We start from the raw sequence: 24,787 nt of genomic DNA, 5'->3' as shown, positions 1-24,787 counted from the left end.
ACACAGTTTAGGCAAGTAGAGTGCCCTACACACGTGACCCTGCAGGCTCTCTATGACCAAACAGTGCCTCTCACATCTACACTGCTACTTATAGCAGTGAAGGGTCCTGCTGACTCCTATCTCCAGAAACCTTTCCCTGGTGAAGTGAAAGTCTCCGGCAGCAGGTAAGGGCTCTCACAGTGGGGAGCAGCCAGACCCTTTCCCTGCTGCCAGAGCCTGTTAACTCTATTAAAGTCAATGATGTTGTACAAGAATAAACAAGGGAAGGATTTAGTTCCCAAGGTGGACTAACATGCTCTCCCATTTGCTAATCAGTGAGTTAACTCAACTGGGTTTGTTGTCTTTCAATATGCGAAGTGATGGGCATTCTCTCCACAGCATTTGGAGTGATGCTCCACAGCCCATAGACTTCAGAGAGTTTCAGACTTTCCAGCATCACTTTTGTTTTACACGTGCCTTCAATTATAGTTTGACTCTTGAAGGACATCTCCTCTAGTTCACATTTTATTCTTCTCTCACCCTGGTAAGAGACTCTAAGAGTAGCCTTTGCTGGGACTGTAATGGGTAAGGAGAGGTCAGGGTATGGGAATAGACATTCCTGATAACCTCTTTTGTGCAGAAACGAATTTTGTAGCTGCAGACCCCACTGCTCTCCCACTCTTCACATGGACTGACTGGGTCCTCACTCTAGCCTGGAGTCTGTTGAATTAGACTTATAAGTGCGAAGGGTAATAACTCACATCCTTATCTCACCAGGTTTAAAGCACAGACTTTGCATTTACTGTTTTTCTCTTATCTGAGGCTTTGTTAGTGTCATTTCACCCTGTTTTGATATGCTTTTATTGGCGTAAGAATTCCCACCATGTGGTTTGTTTGGTTTTTGGAGGTGAGGATGCTTCTAGTGACCAGGCCAGGTTTCTCTCTTGTTCTGCAAACTCTTCCTTAACATCTGTGCAATGTTTCAATTAAATGAGCACTATGGGAAAACCTACCAACTGCCCTGAGAGTACAACAAACAGCTTGGCAGCATGTCAGCTCATATACATTTTGTTTCTGCTTGTTTCTCACCTGAACCTTGCTAGATAGAAGAACCACACTGTCACACCAGAAAGGTGAAACACTTGTGCCATGAGGGACAATCACATCAGTTCCTCAGAAGGCTCCATCTCTCCCTGTCTCTGTTCAGGCTGAACAGGCACACAGAGTAGCCAAGCACCACCACATCTCTTAAAATTAATTATTTTTAAAAATCTGTTTCCTTACACATGAAAAAAGTGCCAGGGAGGACAAACAAACTGGAGAAAACAAATTTAAAACAGAAACAACAGTAATTTAGGGTTTGACCTGCACCGTACTCCCGCTGGCCTCTGCGGTCCAGCTCAGCCCAGGCAGCACTACCTTCCTCCACCATGGTTCCGTTCCCCAAGTCATATTAGCCCGCAGGTGTTCTCCTCATCTCAGACCAGTCAGACAGCCCCTCTCCCTGCACTTCAGACCAGCTGCTGCAGCGCCCTGCTATGCTCCCTCTCCTCCTCCCATTACCCACACTGTGACAGACCAGCCCTACTCTCTCCAGCAGCACTCCCCACTTCAGGGCCCCCTTCCAACGCCGCACACCTCTCGCAGCCTCACCCCGCCCTGGTCTCCCCGCTGCCTCACCCCTGCCCTCCCCGGCCAGCAGGATTACGCGGCCGCGCCCTCCTCCCGTCCCCCAGTCAGAGCCCCCAGTGCGGCTGCAGCCCCGCCCCTGGCCCCGCGCCCCGCCCCGCCCCGCGGACTCGGCGGAGGCAGCCGGCTCAGCCCGCCGCTGGCAGAGCGCGGCGCAGCGGGGGCTGCCTGCGACTCCTACCTGGGAGCGGGAGCCGAGCTCGGGCGCTCTCCGGGCGGTCACCAGCTTGGCCGTGGTCTGCAGGTTGATGGGGGCGCTCTGCGGGGGCTCCACGCCGGCCGCGCTGCAGCCCAGCCCCCCGTTGATGTGCGCGGTCACCATCGCGATGGGCGCCTTGGCCGGCAGGACGGAGATGGCCAGGCTCTGGCTCTGGCTGCCGCCGCCGGCGGGCGCTTTGAGAAGCGCAGGGACCCCGCCGCCGGGCTTGGTGTTTCCGCTGCCCCCGCTTCCCACCAGCACCGCCGCGGGGCAGCTCCGCACCGCCAGCTTCTGCCACAGGGAGAAGGAGAGAGACAAGCGCGAGCGTCACCACCGGCCCTGACCCTGCAGCGGCACAATCCCCTGCCCCTCGGACCCCGGCCCGGCCCGGGGCGGAGAGGAGCCGAGGGGCGCCTTGGCACCGCCGCGAGCGCATGGCAACATCTGCAGCCAGCCCGGCTCTGCCCGGGCGCTGCGGCAGCAGCCCAGGGGCGGCACTGCCCCCTCCCGACGGAGCCCTGACCCGGAGCAGCCCTGCCTGCCACTGCCGCCTGCTCCAGCCGGGGGCGCCCCACCGAGAGCCTGGCTGCCTGTGCCTTCTGCCTCCGGGCTACCTCATGCTCCCGGAGCCGGGCTGTGCACCAGGAGAGAACAGAGACGCAGAGCCAGCGGCTACCAGCGCTAGCATTTCTGAAAGGATGAAGGCGAGCTGGCCAGATCTTTAGCATCATTCTCTTCCCCCTCCCCAGGTTGCTGTTAACAACGCGCTGGCTTAGTGTAGATTTTTATTTGTCTGATCAAATTCTTTACCTGTTAAAGTGGATTTTTACGGGTGGGTTTGTTTGTCTGGGGGGAATAGGGGAGAGAGTTGCTTAATTCTTTCTAACAAATGTATTGGAGCATAAGCTTTCATGAGCTACAGCTCACTTCATCGGATGCATCGCTGTAGCTCACAAAAACTTATGCTCAAATAAATTTGTTAGTCTCTAAGGTGCCACAAGTACTCCTTTTCTTTTTGCGGATACAGACTAACACGGCTGCTACTCTGAAACCTGTCTTAATTCCTCCTGAATCACCTTCTGAAGGGGTTTTGGTTGTGTAGTTCGACAACACCGAGCACAAGGTCCGTGACTAGTGGCCACATCACTACACGTGATAAATAATAATTGATAAAAAGATTTCAGAGCAGGCTAGCCAGTATTTTCAAACTGTCATCTTTCATTACACTGCAAACCACATTACATCTTCTAGTCTCACCCTACACTTTTTAGTTTCCCAATTCTTCAGATTTCCTCTAGGATTTACACATTTTACTTTTCCATATCTTGTCACCGCATTTTTTTAAATGTGCATTTTCTTTCAGATTTTTTAAAATAACTTACATTATTTTTCAAGCTATTGGGGTCATGCATTCTAATGAAAGCCAAAAAACCTGTTACTTTTTAAGGCATATAAAAATGTCACAGTTGTCAAAAGATATTAATATTGCTGAGAACTTATAAATAGCTACTTTCTTTTGGATCAGGTTGTCTTCTACTATTCCATGTTATGCTGACATGCTCATGCCTTTATAGTTGCCAAACTACTGGATACAAGAGACTCGTGTCAAACCTGTTTTCATCTTTATCTCATTTTAGCTGTATTAAACATAATCACTCATATTCAGAGTAAGATACAGCTTTCTGACTAAGATTGCAGCAATATTGTTTCATTTTATATCATATGTGATATATCATGAAAAGCTCATAATGGAGACCATGGGCAAAATTCTGCTTTCAGTTACAACAATATAAATCTGTTACTTAGAAATAAATAGAGGTGGGGGGGAGGTGAAATCCTCACTCTATTCAATTCAATTCACAGCTGCCTGTGTGTCCATGTGCCATTTACTTTAATGGGGCCAGGATTTCCAGTAGTGTAAGTGAGAGCAGCATACGTCCCCTGCATCTACATTTTACTTGTTTGTCATATTTTATAACTGGATTTTAATGTCTACCCTAAGAAGTTCCCAATATTTAGATTGCCAGGATGGGAAACTTCACATCACAGAAATGTACAAATATGCTGTTCTGCTACATACTTTCACGATAAGCATACGGACATTCATTGTTTTCCTCATATAACATTTAAAAAGGTACCAGAATACTTTAAATTTTCTCTGACTCAATTCAACAGAACAAGCAAAACTGAAGATATGCAGTATTTGGAACAACAGTGGAAACAAAAGCAAGTTAAGAAGCAAGCCGGATACTTTCCTTACACAGTTTAATACTCAATAATTGCTTTTCAACTTGCTGCAAAGGGGAAGAATAGAGACAATACAAAGCAGAAATTGTGTATAATTAAAATGTTTAGCTGTTCCTTTATTCACATTAATATCAGCTTTATTTTCCATGGTGATCCACACATCCCACTGAGAGACATATTAATAATAGTTTCTTTCTGACACTATTTTCATAATAAACTGATGAAAATGCCTATTTGTATATCTGCACCAGAAATAGCTGAAACATGATTAGTTTTGTTGTTTGTTTTAAATTCTAACTCAGAGCAAACATTAAGTGGTTCTTATGGTTGACCCCTCTGAATTTTTCCTTGTTAAAGGGATATTTGTATTCCCCTTTAAGGATAAGTTTTGACTTCTATCCTTAAGAAACGTAAATGCAGAGAAGAATGTTGCCACTATATTAAACCTGAAATAACCAACCAACTTATTCCAAATACTTCCACTAAGTGGACAAAACAATACTTCTTATGATGAATATACTGAAATTATTTGTTTAAAAAGGCATGAATTTTAGAAGCTAGATGTGGGAACATATCTGAGTGGTAGATATTGAAAGATTAGTTTCAGAAAGCTAAACTCACCTGTTTGGAAGAGGTGACATTTTTCATTTGTGTCTGATTGAATTGTTCCATGGAAAATGCATCTAATAACACTAAAACATCTCACTTAGATTCTTTTGGTAAAAGAATAGAAACTATATGGTTTTTCTTTTTTAAAGAACCTTTTTTTTAAATGTTATATCCCAGGAAGTGCTGATAAAGGCATCTTGGCAGAAACAATAGAGTGTAGTATGAGAGGTTAAAAAAATCCCCAACAAAACCTACATTTGCTGTATTATATTTCTGCCAAATTAATTAAGAATATTCTTGTTTCTAAAAGACACAATATCTCCATTTTGGGAATCAGTCAGCATAACATATTCTCTGACACTTTTGGAATGATGAATAATAAGAATCTAAGCATGCTTTGGGCATAACAGTCAAAAGCATGTACGGTCATAATAGGGGAGCCAAAAAAAATATTGGCTCTAAATGCTGGAAAGCAGCACACTGCTTCTCATCTACACATATCAGTCCCCACAATACACCAGTTTTGAAGCAGTGCCTTTTCAATAGCAGCACAACTTTCATTTTCACTGCAGGATGCCAGAGGCAAACTGGAGTTTGAGATATGTATGCCAGTCACATGCAAACACACTTCAGTGTGCTGGAAAGCTGCTGCTTGTTTATGATTTTCTGTATTCTGCATGGCAGATTCCTCTTCTTAGATTTCAACTATACAAAGCAGTGCTAATATTTTTTTCCCAAATGTATCAAAATAGCTTTACCCTATTGTTTGTTTTTAAATGCAAAAAATTGTGTTCCACACAGGTCTGTGCTCACAAAGGTTTGTAGGATGTGGAGGAAATAGGAATGCAAGAGTTTTACTCTCATTTCAGGACATTTGGAATAAGTGAGGCTCCTACCTGCTACTCAGATGCTAATTATTAAACAGATTGCTGAGTTTCATATTAAAGAAAAGGGAATAGGGGTTTGAAGAATGCTGCTTTCAGAAGCCACAGGCAAAAGCAAATAGCTATTGTGTCTCAGTACAGATGCTGGAACAAACATGCATCGACACCCGCATTGGGGAGTTGATATTACCATTCACTGTAAGTTAAGGTTTCAGTTTCTCCACTTTTACTGTGTTGTAGTTTACATCATTTTTTGGTAACCTTACAAGGTCTGATGTGCCGTGTATATCAATAGTAATCCACACATGTACCTATGCAGATTGTTAAGTAAGAATGTGATCAAATTCTAAAACATATACTCTGCTACTGATTATCTTCCCCTGTGGCAGTGACTTTAAACTGATACAACAAGCCTGCCAACAAACCTTCATGTTTCCAAACTAAGATGTGACCTGTATAAAAGGGACTTAGAATTCACTGCCCATTGCTGTCTATATTGTAACCACTTCTGCTTTAGACGTAGACTTTGTTCCAGTAATCCTTCCAGAATGATATTGTCTGACAATGCACTTTTGCTATGAAAAATTGCAATTGTTTCCAGAGCAACATCTATTATTTTCCTGAGCTGGCCTAGAAGGAAAAATGTTGTGTATGAGAGTTTGTCCAGCTCTCAGAAGAATGGTAACCTATTATAAAACCAAAGCGAAGGCCTCCCAATTAATAATTTAATATTTGTCACAAACCTAAGGCACTGCATGTGAGATAGCTGAATAGAGATTCCCTCAGAGAGGAGGGTCTTGACCTCTGTTAATTTACTCAGTTCTCACAATAAAACTCAGTTGAACAATTGACTCTTTAATATTCTAACAGTGACAGACCACAAGCACATGCTTATTCTGGCAATAACCACAGTATATGGGATGTTTCAAGATTTGTGGTTTTGGTAACAGTATGCATTTTCATATGCTTTTCAATGTGTTTCCAGTTGCCATTTTTGATACCCAGCTGTGAGCAATGACCCTTATTCATTTGGGCCTTGATCTGCAAACACTTATGATCCTACATAACTTTACGCAAAGAAGTATCCCTAGGGTATGTCTACATTACGAAATTAGGTCGAATTTATAGAAGTCGGTTTTTTAGAAATCGGTTTTATATATTCGAGTGTGTGTGTCCCCACAGAAAATGCTCTAAGTGCATTAAGTGCATTAACTCGGCGGAGTGCTTCCACAGTACCGAGGCAAGCGTTGACTTCTGGAGTGTTGCACGGTGGGTAGCTATCCCACAGTTCCCGCAGTCTCCGCTGCCCATTGGAATTCTGGGTTGAGATCCCAATGCCTGATGGGGCTAAAACATTGTCGCGGGTGGTTCTGGGTACATATTGTCAGTCCCCCGTTGCCTCCCTTCCTCCGTGAAAGAAAGGGCAGACAATCGTTTTTCTTGAGTTTTTTCTTGAGTTACCTGTGCAGACGCCATATCACGGCAAGCATGGAGCCCGCTCAGGTAACCGTCACCGTAAGTCTCCTGGGTGCTGGCAGACGTGGTACTACATTGCTACACAGCAGCAGCAACCCCTTGCCTTGTGGCAGCAGACGGTAGAGTAGGACTGGTAGCCATCATCGTCATGTCCGAGGTGCTCCTGGTCGCCTCTGTGAGGTCGATCAGGAACACCTGGGCAGACATGGGCGCAGGGACTAAATTTGGAGTGACTTGATCAGGTCATTTTCTTTAGTCCTGCAGTCAGTCCTATTGAACCATCTTATGGTGAGCAGGCAGGCGATACGGATTGCTAGCAGTCCTATTGTACCATCTTCTGCTGAGTAGCCATGAGATGTGGATAGCATGCAGTCCTTCTGCACCATCTGCTGCCAGTCAAAGATGTAAAAGGTACATGGAGTGCATCAAAACAAGAAATAGACCAGATTTGTTTTGTACTCATTTGCAAACCCTGCCCCCCGTCTAGGGGACTCATTCCTCTAGGTCACACTGCAGTCACTCACAGAGAAGGTGCAGCGAGGTAAATCTAGCCATGTATCAATCAGAGGCCAGACCAACCTGCTTGTTCCAATAAGAACAATAACTTAGGTGCACCATTTCTTATTGGAACCCTCCGTGAAGTCCTGCCTGAAATACTCCTTGATGTAAAGCCACCCCCTTTGTTGATTTTAACTCCCTGTAAGCCAACCCTGTAAGCCATGTTGTCAGTTGCCCCTCCCTGCGTCAGAGCAACGGCAGACAATCGTGCATCTGAGTTGAGAGTGCAGTCACAATGGAGCACTCTGGGATAGCTCCCGGAGGTCAATACCGTCGAATTGTGTCCACAGTACCCCAAATTCAACCTGGCAAGGCCGATTTAAGTGCTAATCCACTTGTCAGGGGGTGGAGTAAGGAAATCGATTTTAAGAGCCCTTTAATTCAAAATAAAGGGCTTCATTGTGTGGACGGGTGCAGGTTTACATTGACTTAACGCTGCTAAATTCGACCTAAAGTCCTAGTGTAGACCAGAGCCTAGAGAAGTGAATAGGGCTACTCCCATGAATAGATGTATACATCTATGCAAGTATTTGCAGGAGTAGGGCCTTAGGTGGGATGGATGATGTGCTACCAATATTTCAGCAAAGGGCTCCCATAAAAATATATCCTCTGTGCCTGTGAACAACTCCAAATACCAAGGGCTGCTGTCCTCACAGAGTGGAAGGGTGAGGAACTGAAAAATCTATTTGGTTTCCCCATTATTAAAAATGCTCTGTCATATCCATAACTTTGATGGGAACATTTTACACTCTGTTCCTGAACCATAGTTTATTGATAATATATCACTATGTCCAATCTCTGTAATTTGAACTGGGGTAATGGCATTTGTAGGTGAGTCTGGGATAGCCTCTCCTTCCCATTTGATTTTTTAAACAATCTGCCATTTTGGTGCAATCTGGTTCATTCTAAAGGGGTGGGGGGGAATTGCACTACAGAAGTATTTTTAATGAACCCCAAGGATAGGTCATCACTGGGAGGGATGATTTAACAGCATCCAGAAAGTGAGGGTGAACTCCATCAGAGGCAGGAGATCATCCAACCTTCCCTTTAATTTGGTGTTGCAATTTTACCAAGGGGCCCCAGGGAGCCCACTCCAGCACATCACCACCGAGGAGTTAACACTCTTTCTGCTTACTGATCCACAAAGCAAGAGCCAATCACAGCCCTCTCAAGTGTGCCATGATAGAGACTGAAGAGCATAAGGGAGACAAATATGAGGCAGAAAGAACTATGGATAGAGAGATAAAGAGATAGATACTTAAGGAATTGTCTCCTGGCTCCTAGCATTCATCAGCAGGAAAAAGAAAAATCTGATGAGAACTTGAATATAGATCAAAAAACAACCTGACAGAACTGTCAAGGGTATGGAAAGCAGGAATAAACTTTTAGAGCCGTGACAGATCCTTGGTCAAACAAGAACTGCCCTTTGGAGAAAACAGATCAGGAAGGTACAACGGAAGGAAGGTTTGTGTGTTGAGTCACAAAGTATGGTCGCTACTGAAAAAAAGGTCTCCTTTTGTGTGTTGTTTTCTCCCCCTCCCCTTTTTTTGACAACTTACTGCCTGCCTGTCATTAGAAATAAGAATCCATTCATTTTTTCTATCAGATCTCTGCTAATTAGCCATCACTACAGCAGGGCACAAGGATTTACATTCAAAGCAAAAACCCGTTCTAATCAAAACTGTAGCAAACTGGGTTTTTGTTTGACGTTAACCTGAAAGTCAGTTATTGTACCACTGATGTACATACCATATTACCAGCTGAGTGCTTTCAGCATCCCTCTATCAGTGTGCAACATTTAATCGGCACAAGGATCCAATCAGCACAGTAGAGGGGAATCTAGTGTGTCTATTAATTTACTTTCAGATGAAAAGCAGTAAAGCAGGTCAGAAACATATAACCTTCCTCCCCTCCCTTTTCCAAACACAGAACACCAGAAGCGTTTCGGGGTGGGGGAGGGAATGGAAGCCATTCTATATGACTCCAGATTGGAGATCTCCAAGGAAATTAGTCATTCCTGCCAAAGGATGACAAAATGCTGCCTGGAGTAGAGGAGCAGGGACTCCCCCCACAAAAATAATCAATTAATTAAAATGGCTCACTATTTCTGAGTCTTCTCTTCTTAAACTAAAGAGGTTGTAAAACCTTTTTTTCCAGCATGTCTTTAATTAAGAGAGACAACAAACACCCAACAAATAATGAATGAGCCTTTGTATTTAGGTATAATGGCTCTCTATGCTCTGACTAGCTCTGATCTGTGTTAAGATACTCTCCAGTAAAGCTCTTCGTTAGGAATAAAAGTCTGTTTTATAAGTATTACGAAGCACTTTTACACATCAGTAAGTTTTATATATTGCAGAAGTATATTGCCATGTACAGAAACTAAACGTCGTATACTACCAAATTTACTTTTAGTCTCTCAATGAGAAAGACATTTCTCAGAGTTTTTTTTTTTAAATGTGGACTATGTAGCACCTAATCTGAAACCATAAATAAAGGAAAAAAAAGTCATTAATGATCATTTCTAATGTAAACTTTAAATGAATGAACCTAATGCTGTCTCAAATGAAACCTAAGTGCAAAGGCACTGTAATGGGTAATAATTAAAATCACCAGAAAAACTAGCCCTTATGTCAATCTGATACAACTAAAACTCTCAAAATGGCTAGTTTCCAGCAGAGGTTGGGAATGAAGAATTAGCAGGTCTACGTGAAGAGAGAATTTTCAACAGTGGTAAATATTCTAATAACAGTAACAGTGGGATTGTAAAAGCATAAATTCACTTAAATGCAATTATCCTTTAATTTCTATAACCATTACACAGCCTGCTGGGTAAAAAATAAAATAAAAATGTACTTCCCACTGAATTGCTAACTGGCAATTCACTCATCAGAGCTTCAAATTATCTGCTTAGTGACTTGTAAAAAGCACTTTTTAACAAATAAGGAGTGAGGATGATATTTAATGAGAAATGTCAAACTCATATTATGGAACGTTCTAGAATTATCTCTGCATTTTAGAGGGGAGGAGGAGGGGCAGCTGGATTTTTTTTTTTAATAACCTCACAAATAATCCCTCCTCCTGTCTCTCTCTCAAACCATGTCAATGATCAAGGAAATGAGAACAAGGCGCTTGATTCACAGCTGACTCTCTGTTCTTGTTACATCAGATCAAGAAAGAGCAATCTAACAGGGGCGCCTATTTCTGCAGGGGAAACAAATCTACAAGCTGGCATTTTGTCTCTTACTCCTATTAATTACCTATTTTTTTCCTGTCAGAAACAGATCTTTTGTAACTTGCAATCCAGACTAACCAAAATATAATCTATATACACTCACACACATATGTGTAAGCCTATACTAAAAATCTTCATTGAGGGTGATGGACTGATTTGGATTTTATTTGATGAACAGATCACTATTCTTTCCCTTAATCGCAGCAAAAAAACTTTAGTACAGTGAAAATATTAAGATAAGGCCTGATCTAAAGCCCACTGATGCTAATAATAACCCTTCAGTTGACTTCAGTGGTTGGATCAGTCCCACAGTGAAGACCAGTGAGACATACTATATCTAGTGTGCAAATCTATGAAATGCTTTAAAATGTTTCCTTCTTTTAAGCCCTAATTTACAGAAAAGCAAACTTTAGCTTGAGCTCATTAATATACATCTGCATGCATACAGGCATTCTCCCTCAACAGCCCCTGTGGTGTTTTAAATTGCTCCCCACTGGGTAACATGGGTCTTCTGGTAACCTAAAGCTGTAGTCCTACATGCGATTAGCAGCTCAGGAAATTTACATACTTTTGTGGCTGCCAGCTTCATAACTTTCCATGATTTACCATGCCCCAGCCTTCGAGAGGATTGCATTTGATTGGCTTATTTAATCATGTTTTTTTAAATAAAACAAAACTGGAGTGTACACCATTTAAACATTCATGTGCATCTCATTTAAGTTTTGAAAAAACAGAAGGCATCGTGATTAAAGGGCACAAGCATGCAGCACAGCATATGAAGCTGCAGTAAGTGCCCCAGAACTAGCTGAATGTTTCTATTTTGTGAAAGACTTGTTCATTACAGCTACAGGATGCGATGCAGATATTTGCATTTTTTAAGAGGTGCATCTCATGGCTTTTAGATAAACCATGGAATCCAGGGCCTTTCTAAATGGCTTCAAAGCCCACATTTCTTGATATCCTAACTCCCTTTGTTTCTGTAGACATGCACTCTTTGCCTCGCTGAGTATTTTAATGTCTGAATTTCATTAAAGTTTGCATCCTCATGTTTCCAACCCAAGATATGAGTTCACAGGCTTGTGTGTTTTACTTACAAATGCGCTATCCTCTATTATCAAGCAGGGTAAACAGGGATGTTGCTGCATGTGATTTAAAAATAGTAATAAATTACAGTAATTTATTAAATCTAATTTTAAATATGCTCCCTACTGATCTACTTCCCCCAAGACCTTGAGACCTTTTTAAAAATAAACAATAATTTCTAAAATCTAATTTCAGATATGCTAGCTATTGAATCTCTTTTCCCCCTAAGACCTGATCATCCTTCTCTGATCCCTTCCTCCCGCCTCAAAATTGAATTTGTGAATGCATATCTTCATTGCTATAGCATAAAGGTTTGACACACAATAAACCAAGCAAACTCTCTTTTCAGCAACTACAGAATTTTCCTGAAATGAACAAATGTAGTGAACAGATATGGGCCTCTCAGGGGATCAAAACATCAGTTCCTTGGTATATATATAAAGAAGAGAGAAGTTAAACCATGTGTTTCCCCCAAAGGAAGGCACAGATTTAGTTGTGAACTATTCCCATCAGAAATACTGGATAAGTTGCAAAGAAAACAGAAACCTGCCTCATTCCCAAACCCCCAAAACGCATATAGACAGGACTCCTATAGGCACATTTTATTTCAAGAGCTCCAGCATTTATGGTTACAATATGTTAGTGTGAAACAATGACCGTTTTCCAACTTCAGGCATATTTGCATTTTATTATGATACTGCTCCAATCAGCATTAAAACCATTTTCCAACTCTCCAAAGTATGGCTTTGATGAAAACAAGAGGAGGTGGGGGTTGGGAGATGCGAACAAAAACACTTTAACCCAAACTGGGTGCCTAAAGTTAAGCTCCTAAATCCACAACCAGGCACCTAAATCAGTGACCTCAGGAATCACTGCCCGCTGTCACAAATCAGAGCAGCAGAATCCATTGTAAAGGTAACTGGAAATAGGGCAGATACACCATGATAACCAGAGAGTTCCACCCAACTTGCGCTGAGAGGATCTCAGTGCAGAAAAGAACCTAAGCCATAGATCCTGCTGCAAAATTTAGAGAGAGCTCTCTTCGGAAAACAGGAGTGGAATCAGGTCCTTCTACCCCACTTCTGACAGCGTATTCTTCTGCAACCTTGGGCAAGTCACTTTACCTCTCTACCTCAATTTCCCAATCTGTAAAGTGGGGATAATAATAGGTTACGACCTGACAAAGGTATTCTGAGGATTAATTAGCTAGTGTTTGTCAAGTGTTATTTGTTTATTATTAAAACCCAGTTTAGGTCACATGACTCTGTCTTGGCCATCTGGATTATGACTGGCAATCCAAAGGTATGGTATTATCTTGCTGTTTCTCTAATCTCTCTTGCTAATTTTATTTAATATAATAAAGCAGAGGAAATCTGAGATACTTTTGTGGAGATAAGGATCAGGGATTACAGCCCCACATTTACCTCTGATTCTGAGAGTGCAGATCTGGCCGGAGAACACAGAGAATGGGGGGAACGGTGCTCCTCCTTCTTTCCACGTGAAAGCTCATCTGTGCTGGCTCTCCAGGGACCCACCATCATGGGAAGAAATGGGGTGGACTGGTAAATCTGACAGATTTTCCCCCAAACCAAGGATACACTACATTACAATAATTTATGATGCGTCTTCTACCATGCAAGGAAGGCCCTGGATAGGGTTGCCATGCGTCTAGTTTTCGACAGGAACACCTGGTCAAAAAGGGACCTTGGTGGCTCCGGTCACCACAGCTGACCAGGTCACCAAAAGTCTGGTTGGCCACAGCGCCAGCAGGGCAGGCAGCCTCCGTGCGGCTCCTGGAAGCGGTCAGCATGTCCCTCCAGCTCCTAGGCACAGGGGTGGACATGGGGACTCTGCACGCTGCCCCCCACCTCAGGCTGCGGGGGTGACACCTGCATACGGGGCAGTGCGCAGAGCCCCTGGCTACCCCTGCACTTAGAAGCCGGAGGGATGTCGCCTCTTCCCGGGAGCTGTCTGAGATAAGCGTGACCGGAGCCCGCACCCCAAGTCCCCCCCCACACCCAAACTCCCTCCCAGAGTCTGCACCCCACACCCGCTCCCGCACTCCAAACCCCTCAGCCCCAGCCTGGAGCCCCTTCCTGCACCCCAAATACCTCATCCCTGGCCCCACCCCAGAGCCCATACCCCTAACCCAGAGCCCTCGCCTCTCCCGCACTCCCACCCTCTGCCCCAGTCTGGTGAAAATGAGCAAGTGAGCAAGGGTTGGGGAGAAGCGACGGAGGGAAGGGGGATGGAGTGAGCAGGGGCCTCAGAGGAGGGGCAGGACAGGGGTGTTCAGTTTTCTGCATCAGAAAGTTGGCAACCCCAGCCCCGGATGGTTATGGAAGCCCTTGGCAGGAGTAAATCAGAAGGGCTACCCAGCAGCACACAGACAACCAGCACAGAGAACCCCTTAGTCACCAGCAGAGACCCCAGATCTGCATCAGGAAGCAGAATACAGGACTGCTCCTGAGCTTTTTCTACAGCTTGACCTAGCAAGGAGATTATGAGTAGGGCCCTACCAAATTCACGGCCATGAAAAACGCATCATGGACCGTGAAATCTGGTCTCCCCGCGTGAAATCTGGTCTTTTGTGTGTTTTTACCCTGTACTATTCAGATTTCCTGGGGGAGACCAGCATTTCTCAAATTGGGGGTCCTGACCCAAAAGGGAGTTGCGGGGGGGCAGGGAGGGTCGCAAGGTTATTTTAGAGGGCTTACAGTATCACCACCCTTACTTCTGCGCTGCCTTCAGAGCTGGGCGGCTGGAGAGCGGCAGCTGTTGGCCGGGCACCCAGCTCTGAAGTCAGCGCCACACCAGCAGTAGTGCAGAAGTACAGGTGGCAATACCATCCCATGCCGCCCTTACTCCTGTGCTGCTGCCTTCAGGGGTGGCTGGAGAGTGGCGACTGCTGACTGAGGGCCCTGCTCTGCAAGCAGCAGTGCAGAAGTAAGGGTGACAATACCATACCCTGCCATCCTTACTGCTGCAGCGCTGCCTTCAGAGCTGGGAACCCGGCCAGCAGCCATTGCTCTCCAGATGCCCAGCTCTGAAGGCAGCACTGAAGCAAGGGTAGCAGTACCGCAACATCCCCAACAATAACCTTTCAAGCTCCGCACAGCTCCTTTTTGGGTCAGGGCCCCTACAGTTACAACACCATGAAATTTCAGATTTAAATAGCTGAAACCATAAAATTTATTATTTTAAAATTCCTGTGACTGTGAAATTGACCAAAATGGACCATGAATTTGGTAGGGCCCTAATTAAGAGCTTTCCTCTGGGATACAAAGGTTGACACAGACATTTGTTTAGATATCTCTGTGGCACCTATCATTTTAGGTTCTGAGCGTCTCACAGACTTTAATTTATCCTCATAACACCTCTTAGGTAGGAAACTGTTATTATCTCCAGTTACCAGATGAGGAACTGGCACACAGAGACTTTCCCAAGTCTAAACAGAGTCAATGACAGAGCTGGGAATTGAATCCACATCTCCTTAATCCTAGGCCAAGGCCTTAATCATCAGACCATCCCTCATCTTTCTTCCTTACATTAGTCACCTTCTCACTGGATTGCTGCAGTGTGTTTTATCTTGGGCTATACATGATGAACACTGAAAAATTCTAGATAGTGCAGAAGACAACTGCCGTGCTTATTTGACCTACTGACTAAGTTTGAAGAAAGGATACAACAGACCTGGAGGCTGTGTGATAACAGTGAGCCCAATCCTATTCTCAGAAAAGCCAACAGGAGATGTGGATGCCCAGCACATCTGAAAATCGGGCCCAAGGTGTTTTAAAGTTGGATGATCAAAAAATTAAGGACAATCAAAATCAGGGGCTACTTTTGAAAATTTGATAGAAAGTCAGGTCTACAAAACTCAGGAGTTCCTGGTTCTCAGTCCTGTGTTCAGACCACTAGATGACACTCCTCTTTTTATGTCCCAAGCACATAAAATAAAGTTAGAGTTTTTGTTTTGTTTTAGTTTGATGCCATGGATATGGAGAGTTGAGAAAGGAGACTCAGAAAAACTGATGGGGGTGGGGTTGAGAAGAGAGAAAGAGAGTGACAGTGAGCAAGCCAAACTGGATTTTCTAAATGCTGAACATTTTTTTAGTCTATGAATCACAAATAATAATAATACCACTTGATTAGACATAGAAGATTAATTGATCACAGACACAACAGGATGTGCACAGAATATTTTATTAAATGAGAGTTAAGAGGAAGGCAAGAGTACAAGCAACTGATCGGAATTAGTTAATTCTAAAAATAAATTAACAAATGTTGGAAAAGTAAGATATATTTAAGAAACACAGGGGATAATGTATTTTCATTCCAATTTAAGTGAAATGCTAATCAAAGTGGATATATTTAAAGCAAAATAAAGGTAAGAAAATGTATTAATGCTGGAAAAGTACATTACAAAGCAACAAAGGAGCTCGCTATAGGAAGATAATGTAGATTCTAACACAAAATTAAAACAGTTGAAAAGCATTGTTATGGGGCCAAAAAGAGAGTAATGAGCAGTAACTAATGTAGAGTATGTCAACGGCAGTAAATAATATAAAAGAAAGTGGAATGTAGAAGAGAGACTGAGAAAGAAAATACTGGCCCACTTCAAAACAACAATAGGGAAATAAACACAAAGGATAAGGAGAAAGCAAGGACACCATGCAGTAACTTTGCATTTATCTTTACAAATAAAGATGGCAACAGGGAGAAAAATTATACAATTCGCAGATAAAATGGAAATGATCTGGAAAAGCCTAGAAGCTAGTTAAGGTTTGTGTGTCTCTAAACTAGATTTTAAGCTTCTACTGCAAGCAGAGAAGAGAAAAAGAGTTGTTTGTTGATTGTTCTTGTGAGGCACTTAGATATTACACTGGTGAGGGCTATAAAGTACTTAGATAAAGAGACATAGATCTGTGGATATACAGAGAGAAGATTCAAGGGCACAAAAGAAAAGAGAGGAGAAAATAAGAGACGCTTTAGCAAACTTTTTCATAACTGTGGTATGTTTACAGGAATCTCTGAAGGTGAGAATAATATACTTCTGGGCCATATGCTTCCATTGTGTGCTGTGGAGTACATGAAATCATAGTCACTTATTACAAACCCTACCTCATACCGTCACTCAAACACACTGCCTGGTACATATCGTGCCACACTGATTTACTATTGAAAAAAGGTATTCTGCAGAACAGCTGCAAAAAAATAAAATAAAATGATGGTCTGTGAACAATGGACTGGTGACTCACTATGCTTACTTTTTGCACATTTCCACCCCTGCCATAGCTTTTTGTTAAAAAAAAACCAAAAACCCAACCCCCCCCACACAACTTTGCCTTTTGCTATGAAGAAACATAATGCTGGGGAAAAGGGAATGCAGTGGGTCAGCACACTAACCTTTCACTTCTAGAGACCCAAGTTCAAACACCAGGTAAGGTCATAAATGAAAAAATGAGTCTCAGTCTAGTTTCTGTGGTCCAAAATCATCCTGGGCGCAACACTAACACTATGAATGAGTTTGGCACCAACTATCTAAATCACAAAGCTACCACATCATTTGGTACAACTGAGAGAATATGATCAAATGAAATCTTTGACTGGGGTTACAGTAAAGGAAAGGGAGTGCATTAGAAACAAAAAGTGGGACTGCTTACACAAAACTGGCTCATTTTATTCCTGCCACTAGCCACTATTGTTAGTCTCTCACTTTAAGAACTAAAGTAACTCACAGTTCTTAAAAATAACTCAAAAAGGAAAGTCTAATGGCAATGGCCTTCTTGGGAGAAAATATACACAGACTAGCCAGTTTCGTAATCTACTATTATGGAGCTGTGAAAAGATAAAATAAGGGATCACAAAAAGAATTCCTCAGGTCTATGGATCTTGGCCCAGGGATTCTAGTAAAAGGTGATGAGCACCTTTCATCGCTAGACCACCAATTCGAATCCAGTCAAAGTTTGTAGACATCAATATTCACTGTCACCTGCTGAGTCTTCAGCAGCCTGTGTAAAAACTACCCACTTTCCACAGCACAACCCATAATAACTAGCATCCTTGGTAAAGAGGCTGAAAACTGCCTAGACACAGTGTAGATTACCCTTTCTACCCTTAGAAGATTATAGGGTCTCCATCAAGTAATTTACATTTAAAATTTTACTGATCTTAAAATGTTTATAGCCTATTAGAGAATGTCTTCTGAATTCTCAACATCCATTTAAAAGAAAAATCCATCCCTTGATTATTAAATTATGTTTTTATTATTAATAATATTTTTCACTTATACAGCAATTTTAATCAGAAGACACCCCCCACCAAACACTTCACAAAAGGTGTGTAAATATCAGTCTCCCAATATTACATATGTGGAAACTGAGACACTGTGAAGTGACTTGCTCAAGGTCACACAGCAACTCAGTGATGCATTCTTTCATAATACAAAGCACGTCACGTCACAATGAACAGTAAACACAACCCATGAGCATTATTAGCCAGCAATCTTCCTCTTTGTTTGGCGGGCTACACACAGCCCTGAATAGTACAACATACCATAACCCTCCCAGTCAGCCACGCTTTCTGAGGAAACCCCTTGCCCCTGGCACCAGTCTCTGCAACACTTTGGCAATCTTCTTCAGCTCATCCCACCCACACATCCTGCAACTCAAGTTTTCTTCATCTGATTGTCTTAATGATATCAGGCATCACTACTTTTATGCTGTAAATTCAGGCAATTATTTCCACATTCGTCCTGTGTGAAGTAGAGCTAGCACACAACAATCGACTGCAGCATTTCAATTTGAAGGCAGAAATTCTCTTAATGTTCTTGTGGCACCTTAGAGACTAACCAATTTATTTGAGCATGAGCTTTCGTGAGCTACAGCTCACTTCATCAGATACATACCGTGGAAACTGTGGAAACACGGTATGTATCTGATGAAGTGAGCTGTAGCTCACGAAAGCTCATGCTCAAATAAATTGGTTAGTCTCTAAGGTGCCACAAGTACTCCTTTTCTTTTTGCGAATACAGACTAACACAGCTGTTACTCTGAAACCTGTCTTAATGTTCTGTTTCCTTAATGTCCATGACTCACAAGCATATAGGAAGATGATGAAGACAAGAGACTGCAACAATTTTATTTTATGCTTCAAGGTAACACCTTCTCCAAGTGTGGCTGTGCGTCGTTAGAGCAGTAGTCGTAAGTCCAATTCTCTGTTGGATCTCTATGTGATGTTTGGCATCCACAAAAACATGGCTCACCATCCCATTATTCTCCAGTATTTTCTCGCACAGCTCGTGCAGATGGAATAATTGCTCCACCTTACCTCTTTTGGGTCTAAACCCATTTGCTCTTCAGCCAGGAAGCTTTCTATCTTGGGCTAAATTCTCTTCAGAATGATTTACAGTAGTATTTTGCTAAGGTATGTCAATAATGAGATTATATGTATTGTCAATGATAGAGCTGGAAATATAACCTATATTTCTTGATTGCCCTTATCCCAAGACAAAGAACCTGTCTTCTTTTAGAATCTACACAAAACAGTAGTTTCTACATAAGGCCCTGATCCAAAGCCCATTGATGTGAATGGGAGTCTTTCCATTCATGCCAATGGGTTTTGGATCAAGCCCTCAATGACAGTGGCTTTGTAACAATAGTTAAATAACAAACACTGTTCTGAGAGCTGTACTGACATCATCAGAAATACTGCTGCCCAAACAAGGAAATAAACAAAAACTGCAAGAGGCATCAAAAAGCCAACTCAATAAAAACAAGAAGTGATGGCCAAATGCGAAGAGAGAAAAAAGGCACTGAAAGAAAAGTTGTTTTCAAGGAATGGAGACTTTAGGAGGAAAGGGAATTATAACCTATAAACAGGTTTGTTGACAATATCTTTTCAACTGGTTACAATTCTTGCTGGAAAACAGTGTCATGATGGAATAAAGGGAAATGCATTCTATTTTCTGAACCAGAACTTTCAGAACGAATTGGGTACAATGCAAAGCAGAAGTGTTTTATCTAATATTTAGAAGGGCAAAATGCTAGAAGACCTGTAGTGCTGAGTTCAGCAGAGGTTAAATGCATAAAGGAGAAAGTTTCCATTTATGGTACAGGTTGCTAGAAAGCAAGTGAAGCTCCTACATATTTTATGGTGAGCACAGTACAATGACCCATTATTATTACTACAGGAGTATCCATCAGCATTGCTGCAGTTAAGGCTTTATCCGCATTTCTATAATGAAGCCTAAGATAAGAAACTTTTATTACTTGGTCATCTTAGTTCATACTGTGGGGAGGAAACATGGCACATAAGTTCTCAGTTCAGATGCACTTTCTTTTAAAATAAAATTTGCTTTAAAAGATTTCTTAATTAGAGGATAAGGGGAGAGAGAGAAGTTGTGTTATGAAAGGTCTGACTATAATAAAGTTCACAGTGGCACCCAAGCAGAAATCAGAAAAATCTGAGCACATACAGTCTAAAAAGGCTGTTTAACCTATGCTCTGTCAACACATATGCACATAGCTGATCTACAACCATGGAGAGCCATAACTGCGCGTTTCATATGGGCTTATGAAATGCACGCTGAAAAAAGGTGTGTGATCTTAACAAAAGTGGGCTTTTTCTGCCCACTGTAGAATGATGTGCTGATCCCAAAATCAGAGTAGCAATTATGCTGTTTCCATGAAAAACTAACTCCATGACAAGATAGACTAAACCAGTGGGGAGCTTTGCATTGGGACACATAAGTGTCCAGCCCACTCACTCTGCTGGCATAAATGGGAGAGAAGGTGCCTACTCCCGTGGGAGGCAGACAGCAGAGGAAAGACCACCGCCTTAGATCTTATGCTTAGTCATCTGCTGCGACTTATGCTTCTGCAGCTCCCCCATGCCTCTGAACTGCAAATTTGCTTGGCACACCTCCAGCCTGGAGCATTTCTGGGCCAAAATGCTGGAAGAAACTCCTGCTGCTTCAGTCTGTACAGTCATTTTACCTCATTCTCCACTCATTTACATGGGAGTAACTCCATGAACTTTAATGGCATTACCCTTAGTTTACACTGGGATGAGCAAGTGGAGAAGGGGGCTGAAAGTATTAACATTTCATAAAAGTACCTCTACCCAAAGCTCTAAAAGCAGCTCCGTAACTTTCTAATCCAGCATCAGCAGCAGTTTTCAGAACTAAAACAATATTAGGCTAAGGGATAATTATCAATAGGAGGCTGTGTGTATGTGTGAGACAGAGAGGAAGCTTCTTCCCCTTAACAATTTTTCTAGATTTTTTTAAATGACTGTGTAAACAAATTCAGTACAAAGAAGTTACATTTAAACAACTTCAAGAATCTGAGTCAAAATACAGAAAAATAAGATTCAAAAGTAAGGCTGCCACTCTATGTTTAACTCACTATGTTATGCCATACTTCTAGCAGGGACAACCAACCTAACTGGTTTTCAGATGCAGCTTGATAAATTTATGAACACGCTTATATGGTGAATGGGATTACATGATGACTATATTCACTTAGGAGGAAAAATCAAATGCACAACTACAAAGTGGGCAATAACTGGCTAGCTGGTAGTATTGCTGAAAAGGATCTGGGGGTTATAGTAGATCACAAATGGAACAGGTGTCAGCAATATGATGCAGCTGCCAAAAAAGGCTAATATCATTCTGGAGGTGTATTAACAGTAGTGTTGTATGTCAGAGACAGGAGGTAATTGTCCCGCTTTACTTGGCACTCGGGAGGTCTCTGCTGAAGCACTGTGTCCAATTCTGAGCACCACACTTTGGGAAAGACATGGACAAACTGGAGAGAATCCAGAGGAGAGCAACAAAAATGATACTAGGTTCAGAAAACCCAACCTATGAGGAAAGGTTAAAAAAAACCTGGACATTTAATCCTGAGAAAAGATGATTGAGGGGGGACCTGATAACAGTCTTCAAATACATTAAGGGCTGTTATAAAGAAGATGATGGTCAATTGTTCTCTATATCCACTGAAGCTCAGACAAGAAGTAAGATTTAGGTTAGATATTAGTAAATGTAAGGGTAATTAAGCCTGGGAATAGGCTTTTAAGGGAGGTTGTGGAATTCCCATAGTTGGAGGTTCTTAAGAGAGTGGTCAAACACCAGTGGTCTAGGTTTACTTGGTTCTGCCTCAGAGCAGGGGGTGGGACTTGATGACCTCTTGAGGTCCCTTCCAGCACTACATTTCTATGATGGGGTTGCCTGTGATAGCAAGGAACTTGACTTGATGGCCCAGGAGATCCCTCCCAGTTCTGTGTTCCTAAATACTGCAAGCACATATAATATGCAAATATCTGAGAAGTGCTATTCTGAGAGTTCTGAACTCCACAAACAGGATTAAATAAAATGGTATCTCAGAAATTCCATCATGTTCTACCTATCTAGGTATTTAGATGGCCACTATTACTGCAGCATCTGATCATTTCATAAAACATTAATTACTTTATCCTTCCAACACCATTACCTTATGGACGAAGAACTGAGGCACAGAGAGATTAAGTGGGACGTGTAAATCATGTGTATGCACAGATTCTCAGCTAGGCATTACACTGGGAAATCAGTCCTAGGAAATTTGTGGCAGAGCCAATAACTGAACTCACGTTTCCTTATTCCCAGTCCAGTGCCTTAACTAGAAGATCATCCTTCCTTCTTATGTTCTTTCTTCCTCATTCTGACAATTTGTCAGATTTTTAGATTGAATTTAACATAGTAATTTTATTATTGGTCTAACTGAATGTGATGGGGGACTCTATTTATAAGTTACATTTAATTTAAAGACAAAATGCAAAACAAATGATAAGGAATGATGCAATCAGGGTACATAAAGATCCTTTAAATATCTAAGAAGTGCATGTGAGATACATATGTAGTTTTTGGTGCAACCTAGAATACTGGCTCACCTATCTAGGAAAGCAGTACAATGTAATGCAAGAATGACACATGGCCTGAAGGATTTCAGTTTTGAGAAAGGTTGACGTTCTCATGTTTTCTCACACTGAGCTGAGAAGCTTGGGCGTGACCTTATAAACAAAGATTTTTACAGCTAGGAAGAAGATGGATCAAAGTGATCCAGACAAACTGTATCCTGGCAAAGAGCATGTGAACAAGACATAATCAAGCAAGAGCGGGTTCATGGCAACAAAGATTTGCATTCGCACCATCACGAATAAACAATTAGATGCCACAACCCTTTTTTTTTTTAATCTTGCATGTGATGTCTAAAGGTCTTGGCAATGTGAAAGAAACTTTTTCTACCAGATTTTATTCATGCAGAAATATTGAAAAAGCAGCAGCTTTAACCCTTTCCCTGCTGAAGTAGGAAAGTCTCACATTGACAGGTTTCTCTCAACTGAATCCCAACTATAGTGACTGACACTGTGGGAAATAGGCCTGGTACCTTTGTGAACACAAGAAGTCAGTTATGTTGCCTTCATTCAGTATGACAGGGGTTCATTTTAAACATTAAGCACCGATTCACTGGGAAACCAAACAGCCCCTGAAAAGGGTATTTCCCATAAAAGGGACAATCCTATTCAGACTGATGCCAAAGGCAAGATTCCCACTGACTTCAACAGGAACAAGATGAGGCACAGATTATTTCTATTTGGCAGATCCCTTGGTTAAGATGGGCTGAAGCTGTTGTTGATGCTGCTGTTAAAATCTGATCTAATTTCATCCCAGGATGGAGTTTGGGATTTAGCTGGAGCTAGGAAGAGTGGTAATGTCATTTGGATGTCTCTTTCTGGCCTGATCTGGTCAGGACAACTCTGAGGATAAGGACAAAGAAGGCCTGGGGTTCCAGGAGATGGTGGGGGTGGCAGCCATGAGGGTGAAGTTTGCTCGAGTAGCCTCCGTTTGTTTTTCTGTTTCATCTGTTCTTCTCTGTTTCTCACCCCCATCAAAAGTCTCTTTCTTTAAGGATCTACAAAGGGAATGGTGGATGGAGTAGCCCATCCCCTCATTATTTTGTGCACCAGCTAGGTCTAATATCTGACACACCAATTTGACTTCATTAACTTCCAGCTTTACATCATCTGTTTTTAACAAGCATAATTTCAACAGTCCTTGGATTATATCAGCGAGGCCTTCTTGATTTAGACTAATCCATTTTCTTCGTCTGGTTCTCTTGCACCTATTTATAACATTTTTTATTGAAAAGAAGTTGACCTGGTAAATTCCGTGGTAAATGTGTAAGTAGGAAAAACTTATAAACCAATTGTTACAACAGTACCCAAGCTCCTCCTGGAACTTGGCCCTAGAATTCTGCCTCTGTATGTAGGGAAAGGTCCAGTGATATGGCATCTGTATGACTCTGAAATGACATACATTTTAAGGCCAAAAGGGACTACTAAAAACATCAACTCTGACTTCCAGAATAACGCAGGCTATAGAACCTCACCCAGTACCTTTCATTAAGAAGAGAAATGAGAATGAAGCTGCATCAAACCCATAACGTCTGTTTGAGCGAAAGCATATTTTTCAAACAGAAATCAAGTGTTTATTTAAAGACATCAAGTGATGGAGTCCACCAGATCCCAAGGTAAGTTGTTCCAATGGTTAATTAACCACTGTTAAAATGCTGCATCCTATTCCTTGTCTGAATTTGTCTAGAGTCAGCTTCTAACCTCTGGATCTTGTTATGCCTTTTCCTGGTAGGTTAAAGAGCCCTCTGCAACCAGAAATCTTTCCCCCCATAGATAAGGATGGTGACACCATCTGTGTGTGTGTCAGCTAAGGGCAACTATAATTAATCTGGATGCTGGGCTCATACAGGCTGCTGTAACTTGTTGCTGCTTCAA

The 24,787-nt window shown here is 42.2% G+C and overlaps 1 protein-coding gene across 13 annotated transcripts in view; it reads right to left on the bottom strand.

The window, feature by feature from the left end:
• PHF21B (PHD finger protein 21B) overlaps window positions 1-24,787 on the bottom strand; it is a 205,982-nt gene that overhangs the window by 71,307 nt on the left and 109,888 nt on the right. For 11 of the 13 annotated variants that reach the window (XM_077825637.1, XM_077825607.1, XM_077825598.1 and 8 more), the window contains one exon: window positions 1,850-2,158. The exons of the other annotated variants lie outside the window; for them this stretch is intronic. In XM_077825637.1, the coding sequence (XP_077681763.1) occupies window positions 1,850-2,158 (309 nt within the window). The remainder of the gene's footprint in view (window positions 1-1,849; window positions 2,159-24,787) is intronic. 13 annotated transcript variants of the gene reach the window in all.

This window comes from Eretmochelys imbricata, chromosome 1 (genome assembly GCF_965152235.1).
Source record: "Eretmochelys imbricata isolate rEreImb1 chromosome 1, rEreImb1.hap1, whole genome shotgun sequence".
NCBI classification, from domain to species: Eukaryota; Metazoa; Chordata; order Testudines; family Cheloniidae; genus Eretmochelys; species Eretmochelys imbricata.
The sequence above is the reverse complement of the archived record's forward strand: the minus strand, read 5'-3'. Positions and strand labels throughout refer to the sequence as shown.